General features: G+C 33.1%; 1 protein-coding gene across 1 annotated transcript; it reads left to right on the top strand.

Annotated features, from left to right (window-relative positions):
* The first annotated feature begins 16 nt into the window (after window positions 1-16).
* LOC111508862 (uncharacterized) lies at window positions 17-1844 on the top strand. Its single transcript, XM_074171738.1, has 2 exons — window positions 17-993; window positions 1296-1844. Exons 1-2 carry the CDS (start codon window positions 341-343, stop codon window positions 1465-1467), a joined length of 825 nt encoding a protein of 274 aa, XP_074027839.1. The 5' UTR covers window positions 17-340; the 3' UTR covers window positions 1468-1844.
* Window positions 1845-14629: the final 12785 nt, after the last annotated feature.

A 14629-nucleotide genomic window follows, 5' to 3' on the forward strand; every position in this document is an offset into this window, starting at 1 on the left:
GTGCAGGACACTCTCTAAACCTAGTTGGGACTCACACCGTAGATTCTTGTATTGAGGCAGTGTCACTATTTACTCTGCTTCAAGAGCTGTATAATTTTTTTCTAGCTCTACACATAGATGGGCGGTGTTAAATAATTGCAAAAACACAACACTAACAACCAAAAGCCTTTCCACAACAAGATGGTCTGCTAGACATGACGCTTTAAGAGCCTTACAAGAAGAATGGCCTGCAATTATCAGAGCTCTAGAAATATTGGAAAGTGACACAGATCAGAAGGCTAACACTCGAGCAGAAGCTAAAGGCCTACTAAGCAGATTGAACCGCTTGGAAACAGCTATAATGGTCAAGTTATGGGGTACTATTCTTTTCAGGCTCAATAAGGTTAACAAATATGTGCAAAATGAAGACACTGATGCATTGGCCGTAACAGAAGTTTTCAACTCACTGATATCCTTCTTTGAAGAGCTCAGAAATCAGTTTGACATTTATGAAAACAAAGCACTTGATGTTAGTGAAACCAAAGTTTATGAGTATGATAACAGACGTAAGAAAACAAGAAAACTTCAAGATGATGAGACTCGAGATGGCGAAGTTTCTTTTACTACTGGAAGAGACAGCTTTAGAGTTAACACATTTATTCCGATAATTGATAAAGTTAAACAAGAACTTACAGCAAGAATGCATGCCTATGAGGAATTTGTTACAAGGTTTGTTGCAATAATCAAACTCTCAGATCTCACGACAGAAGAAATTGAAGTTGAGGTTAACAAACTTCTCAGTGTATTTGAAAATGATTTAGAGCCGGCAATCTTTGATGAACTTGTCCACCTGAGGTCGCACATGTCAACAAACAAAATAGAAAATAAAAATAAAAAGCCCTTGTCTTTGTACAAGTGGATCATAGGAAACAAATTGGAAGATATCTATCCAAATGTCGAAATTTTGCTAAGAATGTTTATTTGTACTCCAGTAACAAACGCATCGGCCGAGAGGTAAGTCAAACAATAACAAACCGTTTACTTTGTATTACAATTTCAATGCTCTAGATTTTAATCTAAACTAAAACAACGTAAACAAATATTAAACAAAGTCTACTTTGTACTTTGTCAGCTTCTTGGGATCACACACAGTTTTTCATGGGAAAGTAAGATTCCACAAATTACTCTAACTTTCTAATATACTACATTTTTTATGAATCTTTAATCACTTCATAAAATTGAATAGTCTACTTTTTTATTGCTTTGTTTTCTGTATAATTTTTTTTATAAGTGTCACAATTTAATTGTATTTTTAGGTCATTTTCCTGCTTAAAAAGGATCAAGGAATACCATAGGTCAAACATGACCCAAACAAAGCTCAACTCTCTCGCTCTCCTCAATATTGAAAATGATGTAACCAAAACATTGGATTTCACCAACACCATCCAATCGTTTGCCTGGTCCAAAGCCAGGAAGAGGAAATTTTAAAATGATGTTAAAAGTCATTTCGTTAGTAAATACCGTGTTGTGTTAATAAATGTACTTACTTACTTAATTATACAGTATTGTTTGTGTTAATTAAGTAGTGTAGTGTGTTTTATTTTTCAACATAACCTTTTCTCTATTTCCTTTTCACACATTTTGGAATTTCGCTGTTATTGACTGATCGATTTAAATTATTTTCTTGAAAATGAATGTGTAAGATCACTGATAATCTAAATAATAACCGAGATATTTGTAATCTCTCACACAATTTTTTTCGTTTTCCCGGAAAGGTAGGGCGCACCATTTAATATGCCGAAAATGCCACCCCCCCCCGAACGTCTGCTGGGAGGGGGCGTAATGTAGATCTCTGGCCTAGGTCGTAAATAGTTGCTAATCCAGTCCTGGTGACGCACATCAATTGCTCATTCATAATTGGTATTCTTCATATTTGTTCCCTCCCAGGAATCAACTTGAATACGTCACTGTTCGAAAGCATGTTGCTTGATAAATGACAACGCAAATAATAATGTATCTATATAGGAATATTATTGGTGTAATGTTTAATGTTGATCACAATGGTTCAATTTCTCAAGAATTAAATTGGATATGACAATTCCATCCACCCGTCAATAAAATTCGCCACTGAGAGAGAGAGGTAAATAATTCAATAAATTACCTTGACTTAATCATTGCAAAAAATAACAATAAACATGAGTTTGCAATTTTCCACAAACCATCTTACACGGACATTATCATACATAATTCCTCCACACACCCTTGCCAGCATAAAGTTGCTGCATCCAATAGTATGCTTCACAAACTATTGAATATTCCACTGTCTGAGAGTAATTTCCAGAGAGAGCTGAGTTTGATCAAACAAATCGCGGTTAACAACGGTTATAGAGTAGATATTATAGACTCCATTCTTTCCAAAAAACTACAAAAGTAAGACATTGACCTGGTCCACCTAAATTCAAGATGCGATAACGTAAGTTATAGGAAATTGTAGTCATAGTTGGGTGTAGTCATAGTTGGGTGAAACCAATAATGTTTTTTGAAGAAAGATGTAAATGTAGCTTATAGAACGAATAGGTAATAGTCTAAGTAAATTTTTTGAAAACAATAAACACAACACTCCAGTGTCGTATAGATCATATAAGATGACTTGTGGATCTAGCCCAAAACTATAAATTGGCCAAACAGGGAGAACGTTTCCCCAAAAAATTAGAGAGCATAGAAGTAATTTTGTAAATAGAAAGACCAATTCCACATTTGCAATCCACCTTTTAGCAGAATGACATGAGTTCAATCAGGAATACGATGTGTTACATTGAGAATAGAAAAGTTTAAAACTAAATCTTCTAGAATGTTTAAATATCAATAGATTCAGGAATTTGGGTAATTTACTGAATGATCAATTAGAATGGAATAACTCCCTGTTACTAAATATTTTTCAAATGTGGAAACTGGGACATAAGCTCAGGTAATTTATAATTCATTACAAACTTAGTTAAAAACCAGGTACTCGAAATGTAGGTACTTCAAATTGTGAAATAAGGTATATTAAGCATTGCATTTGTAAAATATAGTTAGTAAGACACGCCCGAAGAAGCCATTGTATGGCGAAACACATATTGCGTTTTTGTTAAATCGTTTAGTGAAAATCTCACAATAAATTGTTTTTTGACAACCTTAGTTATGGATTTTCATGAAGTATCGGCCAATTCCATAATATACCTACCTTTTCCTTAGCTTAGCCCTCCCATAATGTTTCTGTATTCTCAGAAATTGTTAGTTTGTTAGTACATTCTGTTGGAAGGAAGCAATATGGCACTCTGTTCTGAAGTATTGAATATTCAATATAAGTACTAAGTTTCTAATTTTCAATTATAATTTCCTGTCATACAATCATATTGTTTCATTAAAAACTGGAAACAATTCAAAAGTATAAACATTCATTCATCTAAGTTGTCATTGTTTTCAGCATATTGACTAGTTTCTCTGTAGTATTTCTCTGAGGTAACTTCTGTTAGTAGGTCACAACGGAAAGTATTACACCGTGCTGTTAACAATGTAATGCTTTCCTGCCCACTTTCTGTGGTGAAGCAAGTAACGTTGGGTATTTTGATATCAATTAAAAACAGTAATGATGAAATTCATGTGATTTTCAACAGGAAATATATATTCGCCATAACTATAGCATTTTTATAAAATCACTGAATTCCTTTTAAAGTTTCTTTCAGACACAAACCGAAAGACAAAGCCCTCTCGTAACAACTACTTTCACATGAACATTGATTTACACGAAAGGAAAAGTCTCCTCAACACAAATGCTATCATATGTACATTGAATTACATGAAAAAGACTTTATGCATTAATAGTAATAATACTAGTAATAATAATAGGTCTTCATTCTCATAATAATATAATAAAAAAGTATGAACATTTACTGAAACGGGAAAGGATGAAGATCAATTGGTTGTATCAAAAGATGCAACCTCTGTTTTTCACCTTAGGCCAATTTTCATTTCAGGCCAAAAGCAGTATTTATTAAACAGTACAGTACGTGATGAAAGTACGTACAGCTGTCGAACTGAGTCATGGCCGGTGAGAAGCCTCTCCCTCTCAAGATGTGCAGTAGATGTGTAGAAATCTATTATCAGTCTGTTAGATTATTCGAGCCGTAAACTTTCAAATACGTTAAATTGCAAACATAAGTTTCTATTCCGTTTTTTCCCAATACTTTCTTAATCATACACCGACCCAAACTTTTAGCAGATATGATTTTTCCCACGAGCCATGACTCAATTCGGTAGCTGTAGGTACTATCGATGCAAAAATTGAATCATGTGGTTCTCTGATGTAAATGTATAATGAATCCGAGTACATACCAGGTTGCAAGTCAGAGGCAGGAAGTGAGAATCACATGCGCACTGTCATCGTGACATGACCAGATTTGTTGACAGATGCAGATTTGAATAACCAAGTTACAGATAAACAGATGATTTTTTTTGGGCAAGATATATTTAGTTTATACGCAGTACCTTATTGGGGTAACATAAAAGCTTGCTCTTCCTAAAACTGAATAGTTCTCCATTTTATTTCTTCAGATTGTGCAAGGTGAATAGTCCCGAAAAATGATAATAAAAACTATGTATCCCCAACACGAAATAACTTTCGTTCCATATACGTCGCAATATTCTGCCTGGTTTTGAATCTACTTCTCTGGAACAGATCTGCATTCTCTAGAAAATTCAAATGTTTTGTTGATGGGCTCATTCAGGCTAATTTAGTTTTTTATTGAAAATTATATATATAAATTATATATTATAAAAGTAAATCATCTCCCAAGTGTCCCACGAAATTTTCTGGTTTATATGTCAATTAACAAGTGGCAACCGGGCCTGTAGTTGGAGATTATGAATCACTACTATGTCAATTCAATTTAATTTTCTTCAAAGTAATGTGTATATCAATTCAGGGTAACTGGCATTTTTGAGACAAAAGTTCTATAATAAATAAAGAGTACCTTGGGATTCCAAGACATAATTTCGGATTTTTCTCTATGGCATAAATAGATCTTCGCTCAATATTGTTTTTCGAGTTCCAGTATTCAATTTCAACTAATATTCCAGACAAAGTAGAATCTGATGATGTATCAACAGAAGTCATGTCTGATGTACTCAAACTCTCACTGTCCTCGGGGGAACTTAGTAGTAATTTTTTCCAACAAATTCAGTATTTTCTATTTCTTTAGAACGATTTCTTTTTCGGTGGTATATAATATTTACGGTCTGTTTAGCTTTTGATCTTCGAAAAACCTGTTCATTAACTTGAATTCCAACATCAAAGGTCTTTTTCTGTGTACCTGCTTCATAAGACATGATTTAATTTTCAGCGATATATTTGTTACAAGTAGGTACCTATTCAACAAAATTTGTGTTTCCTTTTTTTGAACAAACGGTGGAGCTTTAGATGTATGGGCCATCGGTCTTTCAATCTGGCAATCAAATATATGCGGAATTACGCCTGGTTTAATATAATTTTCCCACTTTCACAGTTTTGATATAGGTACATGTAATTTTCTGAGCCTGTTTCAACCTAAAATTCAAAGTAGTGCTCAGAGTAAACTATATATTTTTTTTATTTAATCATTATCATTCATACTTACATTAAAATGATCTTCGCAACAAAAATGCGTCCCCTTGACAGATACAAAGTCGGCCTTCAGCATAGCGCGCTGCCATAACTTTCGTAATAGTGAAATAAAAATTTTGTCTGATGCAGTTACCGAAGAATTATTGCATTTAGGAACGATGCAATACTTGTAACGTTATTTTTTTATCATTAGGTATTCATATTCACGTAGTTAACATACTGCAAGTGAACGCCATATTCAACAATTAATTTGGGGGGAAGATAAAGAGTGAAAATTCAGATTTTTTGCAGATGTACTATTTGAAACATAAACTTTCAAATTATGAAAAAAAAATTGTTAAATGAGTCCATTCATCACTCCAAATGTAGTAGTATCCAAACTGATAAATTGGTTAAGGTTTTTGCGGCCGAGATTTTCAGTGTTATTATCTCCATTCGGGTTTAAAAGCCGTCATAATTTAGAACTGCATCCTAACGTTTCGCCAGCACGAGTGGCGTCATCGGTGAATCATCTCCGATGATCAGACGAATGCATAATATATAATATTAAATAGGTAGAATCAGTTACAGTCTTCAAATTCCGAAAAAGCTCTGTACTGCAAAGGATTTCTCAGTTCGTAATCTGTCAATTACAATCAGTGTATATCATATCCATCACCAGTGTTGCCTATTCAGAAACATTATAACAAATATATTATTTTTAATTCTTTGTGAGAAGTTTATTCCCAAAAATATAATTATTCTTGAAAGAAAATTAAACAAAATAGAACTTCAGAAATTAATTTGATGCTTATGATAACAGATTTGCAAAATTCGTGAGTTGCTAAGTAAATGGCAGAAGAAAAATTATTCTGAACACACATTGAAAGACAATGAAGTAATTAATATTTTGACGTAATTTTCGTGTTCTTTAAATAATGCTAAATATAAAGAGTAATACCAAAAAGAAGTTAAAATAGTCTTCAATTTTTCTCCATGACTAGAATTTTTGAAGGAAGAAAATTGTAAGTAAAACAACTTAAACTCATCTTGATTGCATGTAACTCATTGTGTTACTTTTTCTTTTAAAACCTCATACGCATGCCCTAATTCTAATAGAAACATTGCAAATAAAACAACTTGAATATATCTTTATTGTACTTAAGTGTTACTTTTTCTTCAAAAACCGTGTACGCGCCAGCTAATTCTGAAATAAAATAAGCAAAAAAAAATATTATGTTAAACGATTTTATTTAAAAAAAAAGATAAGAATGATGTAGATAATGTACTAATCAATACCGTAGATTGCTGAAAAGACTGGTATGATGACTGCTACCCAGGAATTTCCTAATTATTTTTTAGTAGTATTTACATATTTACTCAGATTACGCTAGGTCAAACGATTATATTATTTTTTTATCTGATCAATACCGTAGATTGCTGAGAAGACTGGTGTGATCACTGCTACCTAGGACTTTCCGAATTATTTTTTAGCTTTCAGGTTTTTTAGTACATTATCTACATTATTATTTTCTTTTTCAATAAAACCGTTTAACAAACAGAATTTTTCACTTATTTTATTATTAAGTTTTTAGTTTCTAATTGTGTTACTCAATTCTTCTCATTCTGTTTAGTTCATTTAGTGTCACAGAATTACAAGGTAATATGTAATTCGCCATTTTATAGATGCGGCCATCTTGACTTTGCATTTTTTTCAAAGCGTACTTGTATTCTACTAGTCAAGCCCCGTCATTTGATACCCATATTGAGGCAGTTGTGAAAAAATTTGCATTCCGCCATTTTGTAGCTGTGGCCATCTTGGATGTACAATATTACATTGTCATCAAAACTCAATGTGTGTACCAAATATCAGATCAATCTGTTAACAGGAAGGGGGTCAAACTTCAATTACTAAATTTGACCAAAACAAACAAGCAAACCGGGCAAGCTAAATAAAACCGTTCAAATAATGAAATTATTTTTGAAAAAGTTACAAAGTATATTTGAAACACATATTGTTAATTATTACGTCGATTTACAAAATACATTGTTTACAGATGCTTTGATTGTCTTTCATAGGAAGATACAGTGAAGACGTGACCTGATGCTGCTTTAACAGGAAACATAGATGGTCATCACGAAAACAAATAATTCTCCAAAGGCATCATTGCTCGTTGCTATCTCTAAGCCGACTATAAGCAGTTCGGTTTAAATAATAGTATGAATATGTTTTCATAATAAATCACCATGTCTTTTCGAAAATAATTATTTGTATCATTCACACTGCAGCGGCGGCGGCTCGTCAGAGGAGGCAAGGGAAGCTTAGCCTCCCCATAAAATTTGAGGCTATTCATCGCAATAAATTGAAAGATATTGACAAATAATTATGATTATTTTTTCCTAAAAATGCTTGGGTATCATTACTTTACCATTAATTTTTAATATAAATACATAATATGCCCGAAAAAACACTATCGCCCACTACGTAGTACCTACCACACTGTATCCTGCATCAACAAAACTCAAACGCACCGCCCATGAACGGATAACGAATAAACCATCAACCCGAAATAATAAATGACATACTTTGCAAGGGAGCCAAGCCTCCAACCGCTTTAAAAAACAAAGGCTCCACGAGACCGATCCAACAGCGACATACGTCCAGTTGCAGTTGCAGAAATTATAGCGTTAGAGGAGGCTATCCTCCAGTTAACTCCGTTAGTGTACGACTGCGTTTGTTTTTTATTTAATTATTCGGACGGGATGCAGTGACGGACTGGGACTGAAAAATATTTCGGTAAATAGTTTTAGTGTTTCTTGATAATATTTGTTATTTGTGTATAAAACAGGCAGTGCTTTTTGGTAATATTTTTAATGTGTTTTTAAAGTGTTTTCTTTCAATTTCAATGTGTTTTCAGGTTTTCACTTTTCGGTAAGTTTTTTTTTCATTTATTATGGATAAGTTGGACGAAATTAAAAAATCTGACAATATAGTCGATTGGATGCTGACAAATAATTTTAAGTCTTTCTTATGATAATAAATTTTACATTACCATTAAATGCGAAAAACTTTTTTGTTGGCCCTGTGTTTTATTTTCCGCTTCAGATACAGCTCAAAAAGAGTTCATAATTTCTTTTAATAATCAGGTTAGGGAAAATCGGTTGAATTTAAAAAGACTTATCGATATTACGATTTATTTGGGTTCCCAAGAATTAGCTTTTCGCGGACACGATGAAACCGAAGATTCGATTAATCGCGGCAATTACAAGGAACTTTTAATGTTATGGGGCAAATATGATTCACAATTTGGCACTTTTTAAACGGTAGCGTTTTTTCGGTCACCTCAAAAACCATCCAAAATGAGTTTATAGAAAGTGTGGCATATATTATTAAGGAAAATATAAGCAAGGAGATTGAAGGTGTTTTTTTTTGCATGGGAAATTGCTGAAACTACCGATATTACCTATACATCACAACTTTCAATAGTTTTTAGATATGTCAAAAATGGTAATATGGTAGAACGTTTTATGGGTTTTCATGATATTTCATCTTGGCAAAAGTTAATTGCGCAAACCTATGATGGGACTGCGGTCATGGCCGACCATTAAAATGGTTTACAAACTAAAATAAAGTACAAAGTCCATAGCTCCTCATGCACTTTTTACGCATTGTCATGCCCATGCCCCAACTTTAGTATTAAGCAAAACGTGCAACAACATAAAAATGTTCGCGCCTCCGGCGGGCTTTCTGTGTGTATATAGTCTTTATGACTTTAGCCTCCCCTGTTCTCCAATGCACGAGCCCTCACTGCACTGCAGTTTCAATATTTGATGTAATTGAATAAGATATTTACATAGTTATTAAAAATAAACGTTCAGTAACTAGTTGTCATATTCCAATATTCTAGTATTACAGGTTTTTACATTTTTCATCACAGTAAAAGTGAGTTCATGCGTTACCAAAAATTAGACGTCAAAAAGCAATTTCCATCAAACATATATATATATATATATATATAATATATATATATATATATATATATATATATATATATGAGGCGTTTGGACCGTATGAAAGGACATACAACAGGATTAGCACGACCAGCTGTCGAAAGCGCTCGCATATAACTTCTGAAAGTTGTCGTTCGTATGGGGGCGACAGCTGATTAACGGAAAAACAGATTTTTAACAGATAAACAGAATAAACAGAAACTTATGTCTCGCTTGCGTTTATGCAGTACTTTTTTTGGTTTTCTTATATTTGCACCCTCCGCTTTATCTTCGGAATGATGACCAGCAGATTATTCTGTATGGTCGCTTCTATACCGTTTTCCTTGGCGGTATTGAGATGTTTCCTCAGAGATCTATGGACAAGCTGATCCTCAGGGCTCAAATCGTTAGCTACAAAAATGTTTTTGTTCTTCAGTTTATAGTTATTTGGAGTATCTTAATTTTCATCCAGTAGGGCAACAATTCAATTTTCAGTGTCTTCTTATTATCTTTGTTTGTGAATTCAATTTGTACGTCTACCAGGCTACTAAGTAGGGCGAGTGATTCCAGTTTATCTTCGAGTTGGGTGCTAAACACCGTTTCCCTCCTCTAGAAACGATGTTTTCATCAGGTGTAACGTTAGTCATTATGTTTACAGCAAGCTACCGTACTATTACTAAAGATTTTGAACCGCGTTCTTATCATCAGCTCACCTTTTTGTTAAGGAATTTGATTTTTTTGTCTAGTTTAGGGTAGGTAGCTTCAGATGAGTTATCTCGGAAATGACTGAATGATTGAATTTAATTGATTCTTCATATTTTTAGGAAAAAAACTTTTCAAAAACTGACAAAAAACATTATCAATAACTTTTTGGGAAATATTTCAGGTTCACTGAGCAATACCAATTTTAAAAAACTTACCACATGAGACGATGACCTATATATTTGAGTGAAGAAGTTAGAATGGAGTTAGTTATAATTACTCATAATATAACCAAAATTCTCATTCATTCATCTTAGATGGTGACTGACCTTGATATGAAATCTTAATACCTTTTGCCCAATATCTTTACGAGCATTCGATCGGAGAAAGTTGAGATATTATATAATCACATTTACTTGCAGCTGTTACGAAGCAAGTTTCGTTTAATGGTCTTTGTTTCAAGGTACGCATTTGCACTTCTATAAGGAAATTTGGTGGTTTTTTCAACAATACCTCGATGATTAATTTACTTCATTTTTTTTGCAAACCATATATTTTCAATACCTACCAGAATTTTTGTTATATAGGAAATTTGCTCTAGCTTTCAAATTACTTTCATTCACTTTCGTTACTAACTTTTACGATTTTCTCGATGAATAGATTCAACTGACAAACTGAATTGAATTTTCAAAGTCAATACAAAAGGGAAACATGATCCATTTTAGTTTTCTATGGGTAAAAAGTATTACTGATATTATCAAACTCAAGTTGTTTTCGTTAGTGCTTTGTAAACATGTGTCTTCGTGTGATACAAACTGATGAACCAAATAAGGATACCTAATACTTTCGGCTATAACGCTGTTTTTGTTATTTTTCAAAATCATCAGTTTTTCATTGGCTGCCCACAGCCGACATTTCTTTTAGAAAATATTTCCTACGTATATAAAAACAAACATGAATATTTACTCTAATTCAGAAATGAGGGTAGGTACGTCAGAATATAAATTACGACCTTAGCTGTTCGCGGGCTCCCGGGCGAGTCACAGACCATATACCCTAGACGATTCACGTAGGTTACTTCACCTTGAATCCCTTTTTTAGTACCGATACAAATCTTAAGATGGCACTGTAAATTTGTTCTTTGGTTTTATGTCACGGACCCACATATATTCTTGTGGTTTGTGATGTATGTCAAAAATAAGAAGAAGGTGAACATGTGCATAATATATAAAAAATGGTAATGTGACTCATGTGTTGTTGGTCTGTGGTGTTGTCGTCTGACTGTGTACCCTAGTGATTATTTATTTCGTTATTTTGATTGTTGTTTTACAATGGTTTACCACAACAAATGTTGCGTTCCTTATTGCAAAAGTATATCTAGTATAAGACATGCGTTCCCTAATCCAGATAAAGATATAAATAGGTTCAAGAAATGGATACTGGTAATTAATAACTTGGAACTGATGGAAATGAACCCAAAAGAAGTTTACGGTTCTAGAAGGCTGTGTGATAGTCATTTTGAGGCAAAATACATTTCTGCTTGGTCTCACAAGTTATTTGGGAACGCTGTGAAACTTAAATGAAACAAGACTTTTTTATAGGTTCAACAGGCCCAAATGATGTATATGATACTCCATCAACATCTAAGTCTTCAAATAGTTCTGCTCAAGAAAGTACTCAATTGAATAATGAGTTAGTCATTGAGATTCCAGAATTGAACGAATCTTCTCACAATATTGAAGGTAATGAATATAAACATACAGACATATATCGAATTGTATGTTCTCAATGAATTATCATTCACACCAAAATTTGTTAATTTCGTTTAGAGAATATGTTGGATCTTTCACTAGAAGATTGTGTTACCCAACGTTATCATTCCTCAGTTCTTTTTATGATATTGTCCAAGTGATAAACTATTGTTTAGATAAACAACCATACTCCAAACATTTAATTCGTATAATTGAAAATACAATGAGAGGCAAGGTTACCTTTGAATTCTTATCTTGCAACAAAGAGGAACATTAAAATAATATAATTCAATTTGTTATGAAATTCACCATAACAACTATCACACATAATTGGTGCAAGCGTGTAAATCAAATTATACAGGGAAAATCGAAACTGTATACAGGTACGAATGTAATTAAATTACAAGCCAATAAAATTCGTTTAAACAGAATGAAGAAAAATAATTCTAAGCAACCTGAACATATAATCACACAAAATGTTTAATGTTGAAATGTTCTGAATAAAAAATCTATAATAATTCAGCTGTTTTTTTAAACCTTATTACCCTGCAACATAAAGCAGTGGTTAAGACTTTGTTCTAACTATAATTTTTACATTGTTTTTGGAAATTTCAGCGTATTTTTTAAAGTCCACACAACACTCAATATAAAGTGTAGTTTGAGACTCTAAACAATACGCTGAAATTTCCAAAAAACATTTGAATAAAATGAATATTCCATGTATATACAACATTTGAATATCCCGCGTCCGTCACAATGGTACTGATACAAATCTTCAGATGGCGCTTTTTTCCGTCTGTTGTCTAGCATTGCCGTGAACCGTCTAAGGTATATGGTCTGTGGGGCGAGTGTAATGTATGGAGTTCTCTACTCAACTGAATATTTTTGACGATGCAGTGTTACCACTTTCATTAGAAAGTAGTAACAACTTTGATTTTTCAAATGGAAAACCCAGTATATGATATTATTTTAGGAATCTTTTTTTAATATTTCTCTGTACCTATCTGTTACCGCTTCCGAAAAATTAATTGATTTCAATGTTTTTCTTCGGAAATTATGACCTCTAAAGATGCTGATATCATCTATGGGAATGTTTCAAAGAAAACGTTCACAAAACACCCGTGCGTTTGAGAAATGAATTGTTAGAAAGAGGAAATAAATTTACCCAAACTTATTGAAATTTTTCGAAACTCGCATAAATTTCTTGAGGTTTTCTAGAGGTAGATTCGGATACTTTTTGTTGAACTTTCGACATGTTCTGCTGAAAATGTTATCACACTGACCAGAAATAATGAACAAATTCATAAGAACTCCGTTTGAATAGTTTTGACGTTACTGTCAGATGATAATCATGGCCTGCTTACAAAGTACCGAATGGGAATACCATTTTGATAGCACATTTTCACAAATAAATGCTCGTAAGTCCGAAACTTGACTAGTTGGGTATACGCACTAGTGAAGGAGATCATGCTGAAATGTGGGAAGCATCCAATCATCACCTAACTCCAAACCAAATTTCGGTACCATAGTATTCCTCAACTCAAATATATCAGCATTTTTATATGGCATGATATCCGAAAACAATATTAAAATTGGTTCATATTTCGAAAACACATAGTTATAGAGAAATATCGAGGAAAGTTGTCGAGTAATTGTTGTAGACTCCAAAAATTATATTATACACAGCGTGTTCCATTTGAAAAATCAAAGTTGCTACTACTTTCTAATGGAATTGGCAACACCGCATTTTCGAAAATAATAATTCATTTGTGATACAATGTTTGGCACCTTTGGTGTAGTAATGAATATTACTGGAGTTTTTTCCCAACACCAAACCGTTATTTTAACACGTCGACATGTGTTTCGATCACCAAGTGATCATCTTCCAGAGGAAGATCAAATATTTTAGTTGGGTGGAGAATGTTCGTATATGCTTTCCATTAAATTTTAAAAGTGATCCGTTGTCTGGTTCACAAGGAACGTCTAATCTGCCACCCACCGTGAATCACCCGTTACACCATACCACAAAGCTTACGAGCCTGTCCGCTTCTAATGCTGTGCCCAAAGTCCTCATTATTGGTATAAAATATATGTTATATCTTTTATTTCATTCTGTCCTGTAAAACAACTCAACCTTTACTCATTAGCGCCCGGTACATCGAATATTACGATACCTGGTACCGTAAAGTGTTGCCTATCAACACTTCTTGTTTTTGAAAGGAGTGACTTTTTAGTTTCGACTTTCGAAAAGTTTTCATTCAAAATATTTGGAAATTTCATTGTGTACGAACAAAATCTACAAGCTGTGTACACATGTTTGCCATATTAAAAACTATTATTATAATGATGACCATATACAATTATTATAAAAGTGCCTCTCATAATTCAAAGTCACAGCCATTTAAAAAAATATGTACTGTGCGTTTTTGTCTCTTATTATTAGGGAAAAACATCCACGGCCATACATATACTCAACTAATCTTCAACCAACCCTAGAAAACAGAGAATATCATGTATTTATTAAGTAGACTCCAAATTATGTTTATATACTATTTAGCTTAACTAAAACTAGTAATTTTCATTT

The sequence above is a fragment of the Leptinotarsa decemlineata genome, unplaced genomic scaffold (assembly GCF_025532065.1).
Source record: "Leptinotarsa decemlineata unplaced genomic scaffold, Ldec_3_MD MMD2_tig00000035_RagTag_RagTag, whole genome shotgun sequence".
In the NCBI taxonomy this organism is placed as follows: domain Eukaryota; kingdom Metazoa; phylum Arthropoda; class Insecta; order Coleoptera; family Chrysomelidae; genus Leptinotarsa; species Leptinotarsa decemlineata.

What these genes read in the sequence shown, in the direction of transcription:
- LOC111508862 (XM_074171738.1), top strand. Translation starts at nt 341, where the DNA reads ATGGTCAAGTTATGGGGTACTATTCTTTTCAGGCTCAATAAGGTTAAC. An exon ending in ACAAACGCATCGGCCGAGAG is followed by an intron (nt 994 to 1,295) that starts GTAAGTCAAACA and finishes TTGTATTTTTAG; the next exon opens with GTCATTTTCCTGCTTAAAAA.